The 25,352-nt window shown below is 35.0% G+C and overlaps 1 protein-coding gene across 2 annotated transcripts in view; it reads left to right on the top strand.

Moving 5' to 3' along the window:
• The window catches only part of HEPACAM2 (HEPACAM family member 2), a 46,638-nt gene extending 23,025 nt beyond the window's left edge, over positions 1-23,613 (top strand). For both annotated transcript variants that reach the window (XM_049784726.1, XM_049784735.1), the window contains 6 exons: positions 9,514-9,810; positions 17,754-17,879; positions 17,964-17,988; positions 18,074-18,111; positions 19,561-19,634; positions 23,518-23,613. In XM_049784726.1, the coding sequence (XP_049640683.1) occupies positions 9,514-9,810; positions 17,754-17,879; positions 17,964-17,988; positions 18,074-18,111; positions 19,561-19,634; positions 23,518-23,613 (656 nt within the window). The remainder of the gene's footprint in view (positions 1-9,513; positions 9,811-17,753; positions 17,880-17,963; positions 17,989-18,073; positions 18,112-19,560; positions 19,635-23,517) is intronic.
• The last annotated feature ends 1,739 nt before the right edge of the window (positions 23,614-25,352 follow it).

Genomic DNA, 25,352 nt, shown 5'->3' with positions numbered 1-25,352 from the left:
GACAAAACAGGAAAGGGCCAGGGTCTTACAGCAATGTCATTTAGAAAGTCAAGCCAGTATCCATCAAGCCATAACTCTCTCCACTTAAAATTCTCCAACAAACTCTCCACCAACTCTACCCCCTTACAGTGTTCCAGCAGGGATTCTTATGTGTCCAGGGCAACTGCTTCTCAATTTGACACCAAAGTTCCTAATTGAGAGGCCCCTTAAAGTGATAGATCCCATTTTGGGAATCAATCTCCAAGAATTCCTCAGCTTAGTATAAAAAGATTGTGGGTCTGGAATTGTGCCCAGGTACAGATACATACTGCTGATTAAGTTTCTAGTAAGTCATATCTGAAGGGTTGCAGCTTTTGACGACATCAGTCTTTGCAGAGCTGTCAGGAGTGGTCAACTTCTTTGCATGTGTAGGATCTTGGTTTGCTGATTCAAGCTGGTTCAGCTGGGCCGTACATAGGCAGGAACTCCTTTATCTTAAGGGTGGGTTGGTGCTCCAACAACAGGAAACAGAAAAGAAAACGCAATTAATAACGTTTAAGACTTGCCAAAATGAGATAATTTTTCTAAATGAACACAGCATGTAAATAGCCTGAAAAAGAAAATTTGAAACATCAATTATTTAGTTAGAAAAAATGCAGGGGGTTGTTGAAAATAAATGAACCTAAACCCAATTTTAACTAGAGTGAAATCTGAAATAATTAGGAATTCAGGCATCGTTTTCTTCTATTTCCTGCTGATATGGGTTGTTTGTGGGGTAGCCAAGAGTTTCACTGTTTAATATCTGTTGAGTAAGTCATAGGAAACAATAACAAATTGAAAAGAAAAAAGAAAAGAAAAACTACTTTTTGATTCTTGTAATCAAGGTTGACGAGATCTGATAAGGCATGGTGAAACTAAAAATTTCTTTTGGAGACTATCCTCGGTAGAAATGTATGCATAGCCTCTTCCTCTAGTGATTAAGTTTCCTGCTACCCATTCTTTGTCAGTTTTCGCCCAGTCAAATTAATTGTTTTTTGAGCTTGTATGTCTTCCTGGAAGTGTTTTTCAGCAGCAGTATAGGGTACTCCTTGTGGCAGCTTCAGAAAATTTAGAGAAAATAAAGATAAGGATAGAAAAATCAAGTGGAAGCTTTCTGTTTTTCATTAATTGGATTTTAAGAGTCCTATGTCCAGGACAGCAGTTCCTGTGGTGGCAGGTTGCTACTGCAACTAATACATTGTGAGTTTGCATGATGTAGGACTCCTGAGTTGTGGGGCCTGGGGTAGGCCCTCTGTCCAATTACCTGACCTTTGTTGGTTGTTGGGACAGCTTCCTACCCCGTGATCCCTTCCATTGCATCAGGGTCATGGCCCAAGTGGTGGTCTCCAGAGGGTGGGTTTAGGAAGCATCGTGCATTATAATGGCTAGCATCCCACAGTTATAACATCTAATCTAATCTCCAGTGGCTTGGGTCTGGCTGTCATCTCATTTCGTTTCTTCATAACTCAACAATATCTTTCCCAACAACCTCTGCTACATTTAGGGCAAGGTCCAGCTCATGGTTCTGAAAATGCACGGTTGGGTGGGGCCTTATAATTCCTACACGGATAACCTGGTCTGCCAATTTACCTTTGGACTAAACTTCAAGAGCATTCACAAGTACCTGATGGGAGATGGAACCCTCGTTCCAGCAAACTTTCTTGTAACCAAACACATTTTCCTTCTCTTTGATGGGAGAAGGATTGTTTGACAGTTCTCATTTGCATTCTCAAAAGTGAGCTGCCTAATTAGATGTTCCTGGATTTTTTTCCATTTACCTGCCTTTGGTTTGCCTCAGTTTGCCAATAAATTGGGCAAAAGGCTCTGTAACCCCCTGATAGATTTTCCTACTCTGTACTCTGCATCTGAATCTACTTTTTCCCATGCAGTTAATGCAAGTTCTCAAACATAAGCTAACACAATACGGAGTAGCCTGCTTAGCAGATTTTTTGAAATCCCCTTCTTCCAGTAACATACTTAGAGTAATACAGTTTCCTAAAAACCTCCTACCAGATCTGCCCAGGTTGTGTAATTTGGCATTGGCATCCTCACATTTTCCATTATAAATAATGTGAAGGGCTCAGACATACTCTGGTCATTCTGGAAATCTTGTGGGGCCCAAAGTGCATTCTTACTCCATTTTGATAGATACTTCATGCAATAAGGAGACAGGAGCCCATAAATCAAACAAACCTTTTTAAAGCTGCCTATTAAATTCAGTCTTAACCTTTGATAAGGTAGTTCATGAGGTCTTGATCTAGTAGGTCCTTACCTCACCCTATAATGGTCAGTGTACTCAGACCCCAAATTTGAATAATGGGTCACTAACTAGGTGTATTTGTGTGAGAGTCATGCCTGGATGATGTAGGTCTTTCTGGGATGCTACTAATCATACCAACTGTGCTGTGTTTTGTCTAGTTCTGCTTTGGCCTGAGAACTGGCTCTGGTTTCAACAGGGTATCCTACTATCCCTGTGTTGGCACTGGCTCAGCAGGAATCACCTGAGTAACATCTCCTGAGAGATTTAATATGGACAGTTTAGGAGGAGGTATATTCCCTAAGGTTTGCCCTGGTCTCTTGTTATTAGAGGAGTGGATTTGTGAGGAGCTGAAAGGGCAACATTATTCAACAAATCACAAATAACTTTGTTATTCCTTCTCTACATTATTTGAAGGTAAACATTCCAGCAGATTAATAACCCAATTAGTGTATAAATTAACATTCCTTGTACATTAAATAGTATTCTGCTATACAAAAAACCGGGACATAAATATTTCAAGGTCAGTGGAACTAAGGCCTTGAGACACAAAGGTATCTACAGACTCATCTGTTCCAGGCTCCAAATGTAACAACCATACCTTCCTCCTGTTGTCACTCAGAATAAACTCCAGCCAAGCAGAAAAATAAAGATAAGGATAGAAAATCAAGTGGAGGCATTCCCATTTTTTTGTTTTTCCATCCAGCAGAAGTTTTTCTGTAAAGGGTTTAATAGGACAAAATAGGTGGGAAGGAGGGCCTGGTTCTTACAACAATGCCTTTCAGAAAATCCAGCCAATATCCCTCCAACCAGTAATTCTCTCCACATACAGTTCTCCAACCAACTCTTCCCTCTCACAGTATTGAAGCAAGGATTCTTTTTTAAAAATTTATTTAAAGAAAACATATCACATAGTTGACATAACTGATCATAATCCATTTATTTCAGGATGACAAAAAGCAAATTATCAAGAAATAGAGAATAGAGAATTTTAAAAAAATGGAAAAAAAATGGGAGAGAGTTCATTAGTAGTTATATTTGTGAAAATTATTGTATCACCAAAACAGTCATTAATACAATAGCCGAAGGTTTAGTATGTTCCCCTTTTTTTCTTTAGAGATGGGAGATACACTAAAAAAAAAAAGTTGGGGGGGTGTAACTCCACCCTGGATTTAGGTGTACCTACCTGAGACCCGCCCTTTTCTGGGAGGGGTCTTGGGAACTGGATATTAGGTGTAACCTTACCTGCAAGACCCCTCCCTTCCGGGGAGTGGTCTTGGAAAGTTATATAAAGCCTTTGACCCAGGGAATTAGGGTCTTTGCCCTTTTGGTCTTTGACCAGCATGGAGGTCAAAGGAAGATGGCTGGAAGGAGTTAAGATGCAGGGCTAGATAAGAATAACTAGTGCTTGAAAGGTTATGATGTAGGCCACACACATGTGTTGGATAGGGTATGAATAAAGCTGATGCTTCCTGATGCCTGTCTGTGAGTGAGTTCAATACCAGTCGCTTTCCTGGACCCCAGACCCGCCGGTTGATGGGGGATGAAGCCACGTGGCTGGGGCCTAAGAACAAAGGCCTCTATCCTTCACCATCCATCATTATCCACCACCATCTTTAATTATTTAATACAACAGGGGGGCAGTTGTCATTTGCATAGGCACAGCAAAATATGGAAGAAATTGGAAAGACCTTTGGCCTAAAAACCAGGAGATCTTACCCCTGAAGTATTTTGGCATAAGACCAACTCAAGGCTCCAGGCTTACTCAGTTTGTCCAACACCTAGTCATTCTGGGTGATTAGCTCTTCAGCCTTATAGTTGTTGCTGTTGGTATTTTGTAGTTATAGATCCTGGTTTCTGTACAGGTCCTGTGTCGAAGACCGGGTGGTGTGTCGTGTCTTCTGTTCCATCTCACTATCAGTTAGCATCGCAGAGAATCCTGCCCTAAAAGTAGACTATTGCTGTTTCCTGGTTGTCAGGGTGATAGAAGAACTGTCTTTGGAATGAGTCAGTGCCATAGTGGTAGTGGGGCCTTCCTTAATAAAATTTATGTTCCTGGTGCCGGTGTAGGAAACCATGTTTGTTTCCGTAGGTGGTATCTATGGTTCAGGGGTGAATGGTCAATGTCCAATCAACTGGAGTCTAAGCCAAATCATTATGCCAAGGGTTTAGGGTGTATGGTCCCACTGCAGTATAAAAATTTTGTGTTCCCATCTCTATTAGATAAGAACTTGTTTGCATCTGTTAACTTTTCCCATTTTAATGTGCCTATGCAAAAAGTGACAGTGCCACAGGGAATTACTAGTGCATGTGGGGGATGAGGTGAGGTGTCATGAAGCAAGGATGACACAAGGGTTTCTAATTGAGAGGCCCCTTTGCTCTTAAAGTGACAAACCCCTTTTTGCATTCAATGCTTAAGAGATGATGCTGTAGAAAAGTTAATTTCCCATTATAAGATACCAGCTTCTTAGTTATATGTTTTCCTGACTGTTAAATGAAGTTTTTCATTGATCAAGTGAGTAACATATTACGAGCAATATTTGTCCATAGGGATCCATACTGTAATTTATAATTTCAACATGAATCACACCAATTTTGTTTTCTTAAGGCACTGTTTTTATGTTTTCAATTTTCTTCTTGAAAGAAGGGATTTATATTGAAGCACAAAAAATACATAACAAATCTATCTAGATTGACCATTTATTTATGAGTTTAGTATGTCATATGAGTTTAATATGTCATTATTTTTATTAATTTGGTAGAATACCATTTCAAGCCTGTAATTCAGACAAATGTCTACTTAGTTCATGCACTATATTCCTTCTAGCTTCAGTTGTAAATAATAACCTGATAACCACTGCGTTTTGTGTGCAACATATGGCACTGCTGCAGGGAAGTACTCTGATAAAAAAAAAATAAAGGGAAAAAAGGTCATTCACAGTAAATACTTGCCATCTGCTCCCAAGCAGGGTGGTAAGCAGCACCATGATGGAAATTTAGGGATGGTTCCCACCCAGCTATAAATTGTTAAAGAGAACAGATGATATGTGATTTTACAAGTCATTTAGTTAACAGCCATTCCTGAGGCAAAGAGTTCATTTCTATTGGAAGTTTCTGCCAAAGGCAGAAAACTGAACCATAATCCAAAGTCAAAATACAATTATCCATTTGCTTTCATCTTCAATGTCAGAGGCCACAATGGTTGAATCACTCCTAATATCTTCAATTGAATTACCCATTCTGCATAAATAATGTACGAGGCTGTGCCTTAGAGTAAAAGGATAGTTAGCCCAGGGTGCTGATGGAAAAGCAAATAACATCATTGAGTAGTAAGAAGAAAATGGATTGCAAGAAGTGCAAAAGACGGAAGGGAAAAAAAAGATCAGTGTGTGTGAGCCTGTGGGAAAGAGGAAAGATATTTGAAAAAAAAATCATACAGTGAAATATGAATAGTATGTCAGGGGTAAAATCATAGATGAATTTTTATCTTTGTGCTTTATGAGCTTTAATATTTCTGAACAGAACACGCATGCCTTTTTGATGGTGTTATTGTCTTGGGGTCACACCTGATTTGCACTCAGTGATCACTCCGGGGGGAATTGGGAAACTGACTGTATTTGGTTCGAGGAATGGAACCTTGGTTGGCCACTTGTATGATAAGTGCCCTACCTACTGCTCTATTATTTTGGCCCCTGAACAAACATATATAATCAAATAAAATTTCTTAATTTTTAAAATCTATATGAGAAGAAGGATTAAAATGCTTCAAGGTATTAAATTCCAAGAACTGAAAGAGATGCTTAGATAAGTGGTCTGATTGTGTTAGTCAGTATTGCTATTCCAACAATAGGACAGCAAAACCAAATTAAACATGAGGGAAAATAATCTGTGACAATAAGATTTCTCTGTTGAGAGCCATATGTTATTTTAAACTGGAGTTATGCCATTAAATTAAATAATTAACCGTATTCACTAGTCTTGGCTCTAAGTTGCTATAATTCTTCTGCAAACACAAAAGTAGTATTATACAAATATCACTTTTGAGAATACTTTCTCATGTTATAAAGTTATAATGATAATCTTCCCCAAAATTATTTTGAATAATATCAGTTTTCTTTAAAGATAATATTACTCATTTTCATTTGTATAAAATTATCAGGCAGTTTTTATAATCATGTACTATATAAGTCGTGAAAAACATTGGGAAAACAAAAACTTAAACTGAATAGCTGTATTTTTATGTTCACACTTTTTATCAAACCTGCCTTCCTCTGTCTTAGAAAGACCTCCAGACTAATTTTGTGCACAAAATCAGATTTCTTCTTCCCATGATTTTCTATCAGAGCTATAACCAGAGGCTCACAGTTGGTTATAGTTTTTTTTTTTCTGCTGTCCTGATACTCTCTTAATGCTGATCACCTCAAGGGACAGGCCCTATTGCTTTACTGTACTCTAGGTAATGGCTACAGGAACCATTCAATATTAAGCTGGGTTGAATGAGTAAAAACAAATTTTTGTTCCCATCACACAGCTCACTATTAAGTATAATTCAGAAAAGAGAATTTTACTTGACAGTACATAAGTTTTAACTGATTTTTTTCACTAAGGCTGTTTTATGGCTTGGAAAGAGAAAAAACAAGTATGAAAAAAGCACTAGTCGGGGCCAGAATGGAAACACAATGGTACGGTGTTTGCTTTGCACGCGGTTGATGTAGGTCGAACCTGGGTTCGATCCCCAGCATCCCATATGGTCCCCAGAGCCAAGAATGATTTTTGAGCATAGAGCCAGGAGTAACCCCTGAGCACAGCTGTATGTACCCCCTCCCCCTAAAAAAAGTTCTAGTGCAGTCTCAGGGTCCTTCATTTTTGTACTCCATTACCAGTTTTTGATTATTTCAAATTTTACATATACTGGCTTTTACATTTGCTTTTTGAAAGCAGGATCATCTCATGTATATATAGAAATAAGTAACTAGGTGTTTGTCACGATTTGCTGAGTCTTCAGAAAGCATATATGTATAAAGTGTGTATTACCCTAGCTAAGTATAGTTTGTCATTTTGCATTTTTTACTTTTTTATATCTTCAAGAATTTTTCTTCACTAAACATATTTCAAAGAATACTGACTTACTAAATAACTCCTCTGATTACCTGCAAATTTAAGATTGGTTTTCTAGTATCCAAAATAACATTAGTATGGCATGAATTATATTGATTTGAAGATAGAATGAATCTTGGCAATCAGTAATAAAAAGCAGTTGGCATCTGGAGACCACAAGTGAAAAAACGAATAAATGGGTGAGAGGTGGCATAGATCAACAGGTAAGATGGGCCCACTGGAAGGAAACAACATTTAGAAAGGTGTTACAGTTAGAAAAAATGTTGAGAAATACTGAAAAAAAAAAGCCTTTTTGTAGTAAGGGTAAGAAAATGAGACCTGAAACATTTAACTACTGAACAAAAACACTGACAAAATCAGGGATTCAGCCTACTTATCATACTGTTTATCAGCATATTAAATTATTCAACAGTCTAAAAAAATATATGAAATATTTTTTAAAAGTTAGAACCTCTAATTATTACTGAAAATCCTTAAATTGAGAACAGGAACTGTGTAATACATATTTTTCTCTCTCATACACTAAAATATTATTTACAGTTAATGTTTAATATTTATTGATAAACTAAATGTGTAAAAATTATATATGATGTAGTTTGGACAACTTATATGATAATATAGCTTCTGCTCATAGAAAGTTATTCAACTTATATTTTAGAGCAGTAATATAAATTATTAAAAACAAATACTTAAGGTTACAGCTCTCCTATTACCATATTACCATATGAACATGAGCAAACAACTTCTAAATACTTCTAACTTCATCATATAATAGAAGTAGTAACATTTCATATGGTTGTTTTAAGGATTTAATGTCCATTCCCTTAGCAAATGTCCAGTATATTTTAGTTCTGATCTTTTTTTTTTTTTTTTTTTTTTTTTTTTTTGGTCACACATGATGACGCTCAGGGGCTACTCCTGGCTATGCGCTCAGAAATTGCTCCTGGCTTGGGGGGATCATATGGGACACAGGAATTTAACCGAGGTTTGTCCTGGGTCAGCACGTGCAAGGCAAACAAGCTACCACTGTGCTATCGCTCTGGCCCCTTAGTTATGGTATTAACTAAATGAGCCAAATGTTGCCAAAATGTTCAAGTATTTTTATAATATAATTTAGGCATAAAACTGAATGAGAAAAAGTATTTAACTAGAAAGTTTTAATGCCTTTATTGATTATTATTACTTGTATTCTGATGCCACAGAAAAAATGAAATATTATAGTCATATTGCAATAAAAAAGGGAATCCATCATTAGGGATTTGTTGATGATTTTTGCTGTTAGGAGAGAATTTTAAAACATCTTTAACTATTAATATGCCATTTATCCTGAGAGATAATAGAGGTTTTTAGGTGCTTGCCATCCATACAGCTGACCCCAGTTTGATCTTCCACCCCACATATGGTCTCTCTTGCACCACTAGGAGTGATTCCTGGCATTCTTGGCCAGGAGTTAGCCCTGAACACAGCCTAGTATAACCCAACCTTCCTCAATAATAATTTTAAAGTCATAAAAATACAGCACACTCCTTTGTATTCCATTTGAAAGTGTGTTTTTATAAATATTTGCATGGCCTAAATTCTCAAACTGTAGTTATAAAATATTACTTGTAATTTATTTTTCAATACTTTCAAATCAAATACATTCCTGAATGTATACTTAAGTTCTAATAAGAGTACAAGTTTTTCAATTTATTCAAAAGCTTAGCAATATATTTATTATAGTGTCTATTATGTACTACATATAGAATTCATTATTTCAAATAAATTCAAGCACATAACAAATAATTTACAAACTCATAAATATCGGAATAAGACAGTTTTAGGTTCTTATCCATATCTTAAAAAATTATTGAATCTCTGCATTATAAAATTACAAAAATATTTAGTATTGAGTTTCAGACATACTGTATTTCAATCCCTTCACGAGTATTCACTACTCTCCCCCAATGGTCCTTATCCTTTCAGGAGAATCTACCTGAAGACCTATTTGCCTAAGTTTGACATTAAGACTTTCATAGAAAATAAATGCTACTAGCTCGCTCATGGTAAAAAAAAAAAAAAAAAAAAACAATGTCATGATTACTTGTTAACCTTTTATTTATTTTTTTCAATTGTTGTAGATGGACCTTATGGACTTCGAGTTAATTCTGATAAAGGACTAAAAGTAGGGGAAGTTTTTACTGTTGACAGTGGAGAAGCCGTCTTGTTTGATTGTTCTGCTGACTCTTACCCTCCCAATACCTACTCGTGGATCCGAAGAACTGACAATTCAACATATGTCATTAAGTATGGGCCTCATTTGGAAGTTGCATCTGAGAAAGTAGCCCAGAAGACAATTGACTATATGTGCTGTGCTTACAACAATGTAACTGGAAGGCAAGATGAAACCCATTTTACGGTCATCATTACATCTACAGGTAAGTGTAACATAATAAGCAGATTTCCCAATGAAACTCAGAGGCATTTTGGTCTTCTCTGCTTGTGTACAGGACAGTAATCATAGTGGAATTACTGATCTATGCCAATAAACTCACTTTCCTGAGTTAACTATGCCATGACTTCCGAGCTAAAGAAAGAAAATCAAAATGTAAAGGTAAATTTAATTGCTAACCCTCAAAACCATGAAAAATTTAATATTTTAATTTAAGTATTCTTGGATATTTGATTTTACAAATAAAGGTATAAGAGAATTTACATATTTAAGACACTGTATCTCCTCTTGCATTCAATCAGATAAATATATTTCCATGAGTTGAAAATCTGGTTTTTCTACTTGTTTGATTCCCCTTCTCACTGTCTTTCAAAAAGTTCCCTTCATCTTACATAACTGAAGCATATTCAATCTGTGAAAACTTTCAGCAGGCATCATAATATCATGGAAACTCACATTTTAAAAGTCTGAAACTTAAAATCCTATAAAAATCACTCACTGTCAAGAAGGTCATCAATCCAAAAATGATTGCTAATTGCTGCCAAAATGTTTTTGTTCACCAAATTCCCATCCTTCCAAATTTTATTTCTCTGCTGTGTGATTTTATTTTTCTAAAGATTTATTTCACTTTCATTGTTGTCTGTAGCAATACTACATTCCACATTTATTTCATTAAAGATCTGCAATGGTACACCCAAGTACCTTCTTAATGTCTTTATTTATTTATTTATTTATTTATTTATTTATTTATTTATTTATTTATTTGGTTTTTGGATCACACTCGGCAGCGCTCAGGGGTTATCCTGGCTCTATGCTCAGAAATCGCCCCTGGCAAGCACAGGGGACCATATAGGATGCCGGGATTTGAACCACCATTCTTCTGCATGAAAGGCAAATACCTTACCTCCATGCTATCCCTTCGGCCCCTAATGTCTTTATTTTTAAGCATCAAAAGAAACATCAAGATCTCAACATATCAAATCTCCCCACCCTAAATAGTAATCTTTTCTGTATGAGGGAATAGAATGAAATTAAATGAATGTCTGTTCTTATCTCCCAAACCTAATAAAACCCAGATCCTTTTCTCTTGCATATTGCTCTGCCCTACATCTAATAACTGGATTTGTGGATTTATCTTCTTCCAGTTCATTCTCTTATATCATCTTTTATTTATCTGCTTTTCTCTCAACTGATCTCTGCTTCTCTTTTTCCTCTCCCATTTTTCCTTCTCCACTTTCAACTTCTTTTCTTCTACCTTTTTTCTCCTATTGATTCATCTTCTACTACTACTTTTAATTCTATAACATTCTTCTGGACTAACTTTTGCATAAAGAAAATTACAGGAAAACTTGTTTGAACAGATAGTGGTTGTCAGAGTTCCTTTTATTGGAGGAGAAATAAATTTGTAAAAGTTACCATACATCAATTCTTCTCTATTGATCCTCAAAGGAGCCTTTATTTGTACAGCCTTCACCACTAGACTAGAGCACTAAGGCAGAAAGAGTTAAGCTATTTTATTTAGTAAATATAATAATAAATAATTGAAACAATAATATATAATCCTTACAAGTATTAGGTTAGGTGAGCTTTTCTGTAGTCTTTAAAATTTTTTAACTATATCTTAAAGTAGCATTGAGAATTATAAACTAATCACTACATTTTGATGAAGAAATATATAATAATGGGACCTTCCTATAAATAAATATAATAGTAGTTATACTTACAAATTCACTTAAATATATTGTTATTGATATATTGACATGGTGGGTTTTTGAATGTGTGAACAAAATGTCACATTGTCTAGAAGACTAATGTCCCATAGAACTTTCTTCAATTATTGTTTGCTCTCTATACTATTCAGTATGGTAGAAATCTGCCTCATTTGGCTTTTGAGCATTTAAAATATTGCTGTGCAGCTGCCAGGTGTAGCCAAGGAGGCCTCCATGCACTACTACACCTGAGGAACTCTGCATGAATGGGCCCAACCTTTTAACCATATTGCCTGCAACATCTGGACAGTATCAGTAGATATGGTCCCAAGTACTATCCCCTCAAAAGAAAAAATTGAAGTAAAATATTGCTGTACAACTGAGGAAATAAAGTTTAAATTTGTTTCATTTATTAATTTTAATAAAAGCATGTTTATAGTAGCCACTGTATTGAATAATTCATTTCTGAAATTTTCTCATGTACCTTATGGATAGGATAGAATATTTATCTGACTCATAGATAAGAATATATCTCAATTGTAGGTCCTAAAAGCATACATGATTTTAGGTTATGTAAGTAATAGTTTAAAAAAAAGCAGGGAATTAGTTGATTCATTATTTGACACCCACTGTAGACCAAATACTATTAGGTACTGAGAATGCCATACATAAAAAAGAAGTCTCTCAAGTCTGATATTCATAATTTTGTGACTGTGACTGTCATGTAACAGTCTTGCTTTCTATTTTACTGAATTTTTACTACACTCCAGCTTTTTATCACCTCAGTAGTTAACAGAAACATACTTTTAAAGCAAGATGTATTGAAGTCTATAAAATAATCTAGTAGCTATCTCAGAGTCATTTAAGTCATTTCCCATGTTCACTACAAGAGGAAATATATCTATAAGTAGAAGTACATATCAGTGATTTCTCTCCTAAGGATTAAAATTTCTCAACTAATATTTAGCCAGAATATTTTTATATTATCAGAAGTCCCCAATATTTTATCAGTATCTTATTACCAAAGTTCAATGACAGCTACATTATTAATTGTAAATAATTGTTTTTTGCAAAATATAAAAAAAAAACCTGTCTGTCCTGTACCAGGACCAGGCATTTGTTATAATAGTATAATTAAGAAGAACAGGTGCTTATTTTTCAGTAGGACTCAGGATTGTAAACATTAGTGATATCTCTATGGCAGCATAATTACAAGGAATATGAATAAGGTTAATATGTTTTGTTAGACATTTTATGTTTTTATCCAAATGAGCAAATCTCAACTGTACAACCTATGTGTGTACCAACCTACCGCAAATAAGTGAACATCTCTTACAAAAAATCAGTTGAATACATTACTGATATCCACTGATGAGTAATCAATGTTCAGAACTGTGGAGATTTGAAATAACTTAGAGTGATAGGACAGCTGTCTTTGAAAAATCATATTATACTAAGTTGCATTTGTGTCATGAGAGTCAAATATATAGATAAGCCTCTATATTTTCAAGGCAATGAAAGCCAGACATATATAACTGAGTTATAAAGCACGTTTTGCATGAATTAGTTCAATACCTGGAAACATTCCCCCCATAAATTTCCATTTTAATTATCAAAGAATATGGAAAATCATAATAGTCCAGAAATACAGTGTGGAATGAAAAGGAAAAAGTAAAAAAACAAGGTCCAAAATATGGAAAGAAACTATTAAGATCAAGAAATTATGAAAAGTTTTTTTGGGACTTCTATTTGGTATGAGGGAGATTGGAGTATGAACACTAGTGCTATGCTTTTGTTGTTGTTGTTGTTGTTTTGTTTTTTTGTTTTTGGGCCACACCCGGCAGTGCTCAGGGGTTACTCCTGGCTAACTGCTCAGAAATAGCTCCTGGCAGGCATGGGGGACCATATGGGATGCCGGGATTCGAACCAACCACGTTAGGTCCTGGATCAACTACTTGCAAGGCAAACACCGCAGTGCTATCCCTCCAACCCCAGTGCTATACTTTCTTTCCTATAAGACTAGACCAAATGTCTTCCACCTTTGTAACTATGATTAATGTTGAATTTGAGATAGTAATTTCCTTTTCCATATCTCATATGGCTATCTTCTTAAAGAAAACAGATAATAAAAAGGTCATAGAAATAGAAAGTGATAAAACTATGTAAATCCAATGCCCTTTTTCTTAGCACTATATAAACTCCCGTGACTAACAAATATCAATAAGTTATGTTCTTTCTAAAAGTTATGCCACATACATACTATTGATGTATTTTCTCTTCACCTTCAGATATTTTATTCTATAGTCAAATATTCTGATTCATCCATAAATGTGTACATTTGCCATATAATGAGATTATGTATCTGTGACTAAAAATAATACTTACATATAATATTTACAACTAAATATAAATTAAAATAATTTTATCTTTTTTTAAATTTTAATTTGGAACCATATTTCTAGTGTTCAGAGACTAATCCTAGCTCAGTGCTCAAGAGTTATTCCTGGTGCTATTCAAGAAACCATGCATGAGAATTTCCTTGTGTAAATTGTCCCTATTGTAAAATGTAATTGGTCTAACTTACTTTTGTGCCATCTAAGATACATCTATATGTATATACAGTAAAAACTTTAAAAGCTCAAATGTTGACATTCAGTGAGAATACTTAGACATACAAAGTAGTAGTTTCTCAATGACCACATGCCTAACTGCTTAAAATTTAACATAATTGAGATGTATTTAATTTCTATATGACCCTGAGAAATCTATATTTTATATGTATTTATATAAGCACAGATTTTCATGAAGTTAATAAGAAAAGGACCAAGGAAAGAAAATGAATTTGATAATTTCTCCTATTAGAAATTTATTGGAGGCCACTGGAAATAACAACTGGTAGGAATTCTAACACATATCCAGAACTGGGATCTGGATGACATCCCCATGGGTAACTAAGACAGCATGATTATGTCTGTCCTTAAAAACCATGTTGAAGAGTAGAAATAGCATGCTCCTAAGTATGGCATTTTTATTTTCTAAGGGAAATAATCATCTGCCGTCATCAGCAAAAATATTAAATGTGAAAGATCTCTGAACTCTATTCTAGAAAAAGACATGCTGACTGGTAGCATATGGTTATCCTGTTGCCAACAGCAGGATTACGATACCATGGACACCACACCTCTTGCCCATATTTGCACTCAAGATGTTATTTCATTTCATTTGTTTGCCTAGGGAGGGGGAAAATGGCATTTGCACTAAGGCTTTAGTAAATGAGTCAATCATGTTTAAATAATGAGAGTGATATGCTAAAGTTAGAAAACTTTCTGAAAGAAGAAACATTGGAACTTTTGCTAAAATTGGAATTACATTCAGGATTTATATACAGGATTTCCTTGTATATAAGAATTTCCCTGTTGTCTTCTTTTAAAGTTGGTGTTCTAGAAGTCTTTTATCTTAAATATACTCACTGAGAGCAAAGATGATAGTAACTCTGCCTATCAATTTTATCCTTGACATTTTTGTATAAAAGGGAACAAACTTTAAATGCTACCCCTAACAAATGTTAATGGATAATTAAATGTTATTGGGTAAAGAAGTACCAGAAGATTCTGGATATAAAGGAGCCTAAGAAAGATCTTTTCTTCTGAGAAAATGTCTATTTAATATTTTCTAGGGAAGGATGCTATCTCTTTGCCATATCTAAAATTTGGAGCTGTCAAGTGGTGATCATTCATTACAGAGTATTTCTTGGATATAGAATATATAGAGATCTCAGAGAGAGAGACCATCTGACTATAAGTAAAATTATTAAGAAATATAGAATGAGGGGCCAGAGAGATAGTATGGGAGGTAGTGCATAACTTTGTCTTGTCTTGCATGTTGATGACCAAATTAGACTCCTAGTACCCCATATGGTTCCCTAGCTCTGCTAGGAATGATCCTGAAGCACAGAGCCAGGAGTAATCCTGAGCACTGCCAAGTTTAGTGAAAAGAGAGAAAGAAAAGGGAAAAGGAAAGAAAGAAGAGAGGGAGAAGAGTGAGGAAGAGAAGGAAAAGAGAGAATTAGTTTGCTCCTTTATAGGAAAAATGCAAATTCAGTCATTTAATGTAATATCAATAAAAAGGGACCAAAAGCTTAAAATGTGGAAGAGAGAAGATGTATGCTTTCTAGTGGCATCCAATCATTGTATGTTAGATCTACTATTTAACTTCAGAATCATGGAAGTTAATGGAAAAGAACTGATGTACTCCAGAGAAAACTTTAAAATGATAATTATTAGCATTTCTTCAAGGTGTTTCTTTCTTAGTGATTAAACCCAGGCATGTGCTTTACCACTGACCCACATCGGCCACCCTCATTTTCAAATGTAAAGAAGAAACTATTGGAACTATACAAAACATTTTGTTTAGTTTTACTAATAAAAAAGTGTTTCGCAGAAATTTAGCTGGAAAAGTTAACATTGAGTACATGTTTGCATGGCCAAACTTATTAAACTGTGTGGAAGGCAAAAAGTAAAATTAATTGAAGCATATAAAGTGTTAGAAAGGTTAAGAGAAAAAAAATTGAACAGATAGAAACCAACCTGCCACTTAAACAAACTATTCTTTGACCACAAATATACAGAAACAAACAAAAAGACAAAGTCAGAAACAACCTATGTTCTGTGCTGAGTTCTAGAAATTATTGACTGTAGCAAATACTTCTGTTTCTCTAATATCATTTATCTGTACCTTCAAAAAATTCTTTTATTCTTTTTTTCTTTATATTCTTTATTTTTATTATTTCTGGTGTCATTTAAAGCAGGGAAAAATGCACTTTGGGGTTTACATGCACATATAGCTCGTACATAATTGTATATTTCGGAAAATTCCCTTAGCTGATTTTTATATTACTATTGGATATAAAATAAATGGTGAAATTGTTTGCTAAGATTATATGTCATTCTATTATTTAATATTTCTTAACAATTTTTATTCTCTATTACTTTGCTTTACTATTGCTTGTGGTATCTCAAGAGAGTCTTCTTTCTATATTTTCTTACTGACAACCACACCAGAGTTTGTGTTCTTTTAAATTTATATTTTTTAAAAAATTGAGTAGCTTTGATTGTGTTTCCAAACTGTACATCTATGATAGAGTAGAAAATATGGAAATATAAAGAACAATAATACCACTTAGTGATGCTGAATATGAGTAACAGAATTTTTAGAGAAGATGCAGATTTTATTAAAAATTTAGTTGAACAAGCAGGGGATCAAACCACGATCCGTCCTAGGCTAGCACGGGCAAGGCAGATGCTTTACTGCTTGCGCCACTGCTTAGGCCCCCGATTTATTCACATCTTACATATAAGGATATTGAGGGAATGAAAATAAAATGGTGAATAAATAAACCATTAAACTAATACAAAGAAATCAGCCATAGTGATACTGGTATATGAGATAGATAGTATAAGAATTCAGTAAAACTTTTTTTCTGGATTCTCACTTGTCACTGTTTTTTGGAGACCCACAGCTGTAGGTACTGTCTTACCTTTTGTGGCTCTGCCACTTAGCTTTATTTTTTTTTACAACTGCCTGATGCCAGTGATTTGTGTAAATAGCATACTATATTCCTATCTTTATCATAATAAAGTGGCTGGAGAAATATTACAGGGGTGGGATGTTTGTGCCATGTACGTGACTAAGATGTGATCCCCAGGACCTGACCTCTTTCAGGAATGACCACTGAATACAGAGCTAAGGTGTAAGCCCTGAACACTGCCCAGGGTGATCCCAAACCAAGCAAACAAAAGAAATTAATTGGTCTATCCAGAAAATATATATAAAAATTGAATTTTATGCACTAGTAGCAGAGATATATAAAATAGCAAAAATTTAACTAAAGGTAAAAATATACCCACAACCAGAGTGAGAGATTGTAGCTTCTCTTTCTCAGTAGTTCACAGAACAAGAAAATATATTAGTTTTAATAGGAAAAAATGGCTTAATTGAAATAATATATATCATTACATTAAATAACTTTAAAGAACTTTTTTCATATGACCATATATATGGTAATTTTATAAAGGTCTCAGCTAGTTTCAAGTGATTAAAATCTAGCTATATAATGTAACTAAAATAGAATAAAATTGATCAAAGGAAATGAATTGAGAAACTATATAGTAACTAACCAATCTTTACTCAAAATGTTCAAAATACTTTATTTTTTATTTAGGACTTGAGAAGCTCTTACAAAAAGGGAAATCCTTGTCACCTTTAGCAAGTATAACTGGAATATCTCTGTTTTTGATCATATCTATGAGTTTTCTCTTCTTATGGAAAAAATATCAACCCTACAAAGGTAGGTCAAAATAAAAAAAAAGTAATGGGTTTCTATATGTACCAAAAAATTACCTTACCCTGTTTTTTTCTCTCTTGGTTTTAGTTATAACACAGAAGCTAAGAGGCAGGTAATGCTATGCTTATGAAATTAATTTTATCTTGAATGTTTTCCTCAACTATTATCACTGATAGGAATGTGTATTTTTTTTTTAGGCCAGAAGAAGAATACAGAAAAGCACAAACATTTTCAGGTAATAACAAATTTGAGAAGGGTTATAATCAACAATAATGCAAATTAATATCATTTATGTTAATGAATGCAGTATTGATATAATAGGTATATTATATGCTAATACTTATATTTGGGTGGTTCATATGCATGTGTTTGTATATGTGTTGCAGAAGCAAGCAGGTATGTATATATTTGTTTGGGAGGCCACGCATGGTGTTCTCAAGGATACAGAGCTAAAGAATCAATAAATCCAGATCACATGTGCAAAGCATGTGCTCCACTCATAAACATTGATGCATTATTAACTAACCCTTTCTTTGGAGTAATGTCTTTACAATTTTATGTAAGTCCACAAGTCTGAAAATTAAACCCTTGAGAGGTCCCCTTAAGGCCTGTTTCCTAGAAAGAGAAATAAAGCTCAGCAAGATTAAGTCTCTTGCCCACCATCACTGAGAATCATAATCCATTGATTCTATTATTATTTGAAACTGCCCAAGGATTCTCTCACCTTGTTAATCCCTAAAGTAGATAAGATGTTAAATACTTCATCCCAGGGAAAAGAGGAAAGGGTTTGCTTCTTCTTTGTTCCCAGTGTGCTCCCTCATCATATCATCATTAACTCCCTACTGAGTTGTTATAAATTTAACGGGACATTTGTGTAGACCTTGTGTCAAACAGATCTGATCCATGGTCCTATACATGCTACTTACCCATGTCACATTGGGAGAACTAACTATTCTCTGATATTATTTTCCTAAACAGTATACTCCTTTCCCCCAGGTTGCTCATATGAGTAAATGAAATTAATTGCATTAAATCAAATTAATTCATTAAATACAATTTAGTTGAAATTCCTAATATGAAGCCTGGGTGCTTAGCAAATGTGGGTCTTTTTATCTAGTCCTTTTTTGCAAATGAAAGAATTTCAAAGTTGGAAAGAGCCCCAGTTCCTGCCAACTATCCTAAAACTGATATTTTACAGGTGATAGTTTAGGTGACTTTAATTCCATGTATTTTGTATCTATAGGCCACTATGCTTATTTACTGGATTTTATTAGACATGATGATTGGTTTCTCTTAGAACAGTCAAGTGCAATGGCTATTACAGGTTGTTAAGAATTGCTCAGCAACCTCCTTCTCACACTCTCCTCACCCTCTTTGAAACCTGGTAAGTTCTAGTTAGGAGAGTTTGAAGGACAACTCTGTACACATGTATGTGTTTGAATATAGAGCATACTGTTTCTGTGCCAGTTTTTAGGCCTCATTGTTTTCATATATTTTCAATTCTCAGTTTCAAAGGGAGTGGTCTGTCATGCTGCTAATGGCAATATAACTAGAGGAGATTAGAAAAACTCGATTACTTTTATACTCACAGTATTTGGAACTAAAACTAGGTTTTACAAAGTTTTTAAAGAGCAATATCAATTTAAGGCATTTGGTTTGAAGCAGTATTTGCTTTCTGTTTCAGGCCATGAAGATGCTCTGGATGACTTCGGAATATATGAATTTGTTGCTTTTCCAGATGCATCTGGTGTTCCCAGGGTTGGTTTTCCTAATGGCTGGTTGCCATGAAGTAGAATTCTGCTTCACTGTGAGGTGTAAGCAGTATTCATTTAAGCACATGGGTTGTGTGGCCAAATGGCTGCATTACCCTAGCAGTGTTTACTTGCCTTATAATGAAGGACTGTGGAGAGCTGTAGCATCTTTTTCTCTACTTTTATAGGATAATAGGAAGTTATACTAATTTTAAACATTCCTGCCTACTAAATTCAGTGAAAAGAAAGTTTCATAACTGCGCTGAATATCAATAGGGATCTGGCTTAAATAACTCTGCATCACCTTAATGACTGGTAGTCTTTCACTCAGTTCACCCTTATATCACTTGAGGATATTACAAAGATGATTAAATCCATGGAGGTACCTTATGTTCTTCAAAAGAATATTGTCATATAAACCCACAGTATGCAAGTATACATTATATTATCCTAAAGGGACATGATATTCTTGTGTGTGTGGTGGGAGTGGGTGCTTTTTACAGCTGACACTATGTTTTATTCTGAAGGCAGTCTTATTTTTGTATTCCTTACTTCCTTTCTTATTTCCTTTCTTTTTTCCTTCCTTCCTTTCATTTTTTTTCTTGCTTGCTTCCTTGCTTTTTGGCTTTGGGGCCACACCCATTAGACACTCGGCTTATTCCTAGCCCAGGAATCACTCTTGGAAGTGTATGGGGAACCATATGGAATTCTAGGTACCAAACCTCCATAACCCTGTGCAAGGGAAACATTCTACCCTCTCTACTATCTCTCCAGCCCCCATAGACAAAGTCTTGTAAAGCAATCAGTTTTAACAGATATACAAAATGTTTATCTGTACTTATCAGCTTGGGTAGGAGTGGTCCCACAGCTGGTAGGACTTTTGCCTTGCATACAACTGACCCCAGTTCAATCCCTGAGCCTACCAAGAATGATTTCTGGGCTCAGAGCCAGGAATTAACCCTGGGTGCTACCCAGTGTGGGTCCCCCAAAAAATTATAAAAAAAATTATAGATTTTTGTCAGAAATACCATGTGAATAATGTGGAGGATGGATTGATTGGATCTCATTCTCTCAAAAATAAGTCAGTAGCCCCTGTACCCATGTCACATACAGGACAGAACTGTACCACAAAGCTTTTGCAAAATTCAATTCAGTCTCAGACAAATTGATTCAGCCTTAACTCACAAACAAAAAGACAAAAATAAATATTTGGTTGATCAGCGATTTTAAAGTGTTTCATGGTGACAAAGAATCCCTATACCTTGTGAGATGTGGCTTTCACTCAGAGAAGGAAATTGAAGAGATTTAAAAAAACACACACACACACCATAGAAGTGAATTTTTAAAGTCTTCCTTTTTAAAGAAATTTCTTCCTTTTTTTTAATGAGGTGTTAGGGACCAGACTCAGGACTTCGCACATTCAAGTCAAATAAATGTGTTTTTGTGGAAGATTCTTTTTGTGTTTGGGGGGTTGTTTTTGTGTGTGTGTTTTGTGTTTTTTTGGGGGGACACATCCGGTGACACTCAGGGGTTACTCCTGGCTATGCGCTCAGAAATCGCACCTGACTTGGGGGACCTTATGGAATGATGGGGGATCAAACCGCAGTCCATCCTGGTCAGCTGCGTGCAAGGCAAATGCCCTATCGCTGTGCCATCAATCTGGCCCCTCAAATAAATGTTTTACCACTGAGCCACATTCCAGCCCTTAGAAGTTTCATAATAGTAGTAGTAGTAATAATAATAATAATAGTAGTAGTAGTAGTAGTAGTAGTAGTAAAGTGCAGTTCTAATTCTTAGTGATGGTATCTTACATATAATAAGATCTATGAAACATCTTTAAAATTAGCCTTGTAAATAATTTAAAGGTTTTTTTTTTAATAACTTTTATTTTCTTCAAATTCTCTAAATTTCTCCAAACTCAAGGCAGAGAAATGAAGCTTTGATCTCTTAGCAGTAGTTCTACTTATTTCTGGGGTAAACATAAAACTAGATTTGGAATTATGACTGATATATGACCATCTTCAAAGTTGAAAAGTCCTGAGGAATCAGATAAAATGACAGGAGAATGAGGAATAGGAAGAGGGACCTGGGCCTAAGTAGAAGGATCTGGAGAGGAATAAGCCTGAATGACACTTACAGGTGCAGAATAGCAGCAGCCAAGAAGATTAGAAAAGGATAAATTCAAGAATTCCATTAAAATTGAGATAAAATTGAGTATATTTAAAAAATTTTAGGTTATTCCTTTTTAATTAATTAATAATTAATAGTTAATTGTTCCTTTTTAATTAAGCAAATATTTTTTTGGTTTTGGGGCCATATCCAGTGGCACTCAGGGGTTACTCCTGGATATGTGCTCAGAAATTGCTCCTGGCTTGAGGGATTATATGGGATGCTGGGGGATCAAACCGAGGTCCATCCTAGGCTAACACAGGCAAAGCAGACGCCTTACCACTTGCACCACCACTTCGGCCCCTAATTAAGCAAATTATTTATTTAATTTAAATTATTCATGATTGAGTTTCAGTCATATAATGTATGAACAGATCATTCTGTGCATATTTGTATTTTTTAAATATTTGAATTTTTAAAAAATATAAGATTTTATCTTATTGAACTATAAGAACAAAAGGTATATTCTTTATTTTTGTGCTTTCATTTAGCACCTCTTTCAGAAGCTGGATAGAAAGCAATGACGTAAATGAACAAATTTATTATATGTTAATAGCTCTAATATTAGATAATATAAGTAGTTATTAATTAATTGCTTTTCTTAAAATCTCTGATAACTTCTATTTGAAAGAAATCAGAAGTCTTTTGCTCTCAAGGCTCTGGAGTTATAGTATGGCAGGTAGAGCATTTGCTTTACATGTGGCAGACCTAGGTTCAATCCCTAACACCATTTGATCCCCTGAAACAGCCAGGAGTAATGAGTTCAAAGTCAGAAAGCATTGAGTACAGCTTGGTACGGCCTCCCAAAAAAGCAAAAACAAGCAAAAATCTAAAGCAGAACATTGCTCTCAAATACAGACTAAAAACTGCTATGTCCTGTCACAAATATTAACTAGTAATTGAGATATAAAAGGGCAGTTTCAATAAAACATAAGCTAAGATGTATCAATATAACCTCTTAGATCAAGTTAGGATAAAATAGAGAACTCATCATATTTGAACACAATTTTATAAACATATATACTGTTTTTAACAAACATAAATATGCTAATGTATTTTCTGTGTTCATCTAAGCCATTGAGTTGTAGATCCAATTAATATATCCAAAGTAAAATATCTCCCTTATAGGACCTTAGCAATAGTACAACAGGCTTTTCCTTTCCTTACATATGATCCTCCAGTTCATATGAATCCCCCACCAGCACCACTAGAAGTAATTCTTGGGCACAAGGCTAGAATTATCCCCCAATAATTTCCAGTGTGACCAAAACTAAAAATAAATACATCTTCCTTTGTGTGTCCTATATTTTTTGGTAGCAGCTTTACTTGGGACACACGACAGATATTTTAATACACATTATCTTTCATTCTTGCACCTTTTAGATCCCAAAAAGGTCAAGATGTATTATGCAAGATAATTATCTAGCTCTCTGATTCTAACTCTCCTGTTTCTTGCTGTTTTTTTCTTTTGTTATATTTTCTTTAGAGTACTCCAACTTTATTCTTAGGTGGAGAAAGAAAGTTTTAGCTTTGTCAAGGTGTTTCTCAGAATTACAAACTATAGGGTAAGTGCAGGGAACTGTAGCCAGGAGGACATGTATAATGTAGGGAAGAGAGTCCTAATTATCATCAATATTTCTAGTTGTTCTCAACTATACAGCATGGTGAAGATACTATTTACTAATTTTCTGCTATTATATTTAATGTGTCACATTTTCTAGATGTCAAGTAGGTCTACTCCAGTCTCTAATGGTTTATCAGGGCAAGAGTTGAACAGCACAATCTATGAAGTTATTCAGCACATCCCTGCCCAGTAGCAGGACCATTTAAAGTAAGTATCAGTTTGTATTTTGCTGATGCTGCTTGGGAGGAACTTAACATTCAGCCCCTTCTTTCCCCAGAATTCACTAAGGGGCTTAAAAGAAAAATTTAAATAAAATTATAACAGTTGAACATATTTTTGCATTTGAAAATAACTAAGAAATACAATGTGCAACTAAAAAATTGTTTCCTGGGTCATTGAACATGAATAAGATAAGAAATCTAACATCCAGCATTTTCTACAAGGATTCCCACCTAGGAACAGAAGGGATCTTTAGGTCAGTTCTTCAGATGAGTTGGTTATTTTCCAGTGGCTTTGGGAGTTTTAGAGACAGAATGAGCCACCACTACAAATATGACTAGGTAGTGGGTTGGGAAAAGAGGAAATTTCCCCTTTTTAAGCAAGACTTCTTAAACCTTCATTCCTGACCCCTTTTTACCCAAAAAATGCAGAAGTGAGCACTACCAGAAACTCCCCAAATTCCTCCAGATGGAGTCTGGATCCAGTTTAGGAAGTTCTGCCTTATATCCTGTGTATAGCACAGCAAAAGCAATTGCCTCAACTCTTTGAAATTCAAAGCAGTCCACTCCCAAGTGAATAGCACCAGACTGAGGGGGACAGACTAGCTTCAAAGAGTGTGAAACCAGAGCTGAGGCCCAAATCAGAAAACCACTTACCAGTTAACCTCAGGCTCACACCGTGGAGGCACCTTCCCTGACAGGGATAAACTAAGCTTGTTGCCTTCAGAAATCATGAAATGAACTTTCTCTTTCTTGGGGATTGTAGCTGCCTGCAGGCAAAACTGCCACAAATCATCTTCCATCATTTCTTTGTCATTTTATTGACTTTGAAAAGAACATCAATAACTGCACATAGGAACTTCCCCTCTAGCAAAAGAAAACAGTTCATCAAAGTAATTCATGCATACCTCTGGGCAAATTCCAGAAATAACAGCTAGAAGTAAATGGATATTTGAGAAATCATCTTAGGGACAGGAATATCAGTCCTAGGGGAAACTATGCAGTCACTTAAGGACTAAGTACGTAGCAAGAGAACTTTAGAGACCCCATCAATGCACTCCTTGATCCTGGAGCAAAGGTAGACTGATAAACATACTCTGAGAGAACTATATGCTTTTCTTATAACTTTTGAAAAATACTTTGCAATAATTTTGTTTGGGGATGGGTTATACCTATGCTCAGATTTTGTTCAGATTTTCACTCTGAGAGTCCAGGTGATGTTATGTAACACCCAGAATCATGCTGGGATCAACTGCGTGCAAAGCAAAGTGCCTTAACCCCTGGTACTAACTGTCTGGTCTACATAGAGTAAACTCTAAGCACCTTCAGACGAGGCCCTAAAATCAAAAATAGAAAATAAATATTAAGTATTACATTATTAATTAAATAGAACACAAGAGTGGGTTATTGTTTTCATGACAGTTTAAAAAGAACACTGAAATGATTTCAATCTTTTTCACATTTCAAATAGAACATTAAGAGTGTTTTGTTGTTGTTAAATATAAAATAGAAAGAAATTTGAAGCTATGTGCTCTTCATAGTTCTAGTATTATATCCAATTAAAGTGTTTTTGCAATTATTTGTTTGTTTTTCTAGTTTCCTTAGTTCTAAATATCTGTTTTCCCAGTGGAATGAAAACAAATAAAATGAAAACTTGTTATTTATCTTTTAAAATTCCCAGTAATTAGACACATGCTGGTTTTATAATCTGTGG

Source organism: Suncus etruscus, chromosome 1 (genome assembly GCF_024139225.1).
Source record: "Suncus etruscus isolate mSunEtr1 chromosome 1, mSunEtr1.pri.cur, whole genome shotgun sequence".
NCBI classification, from domain to species: Eukaryota; Metazoa; Chordata; class Mammalia; order Eulipotyphla; family Soricidae; genus Suncus; species Suncus etruscus.
This window is presented reverse-complemented; position numbering and strand designations above follow the sequence as displayed.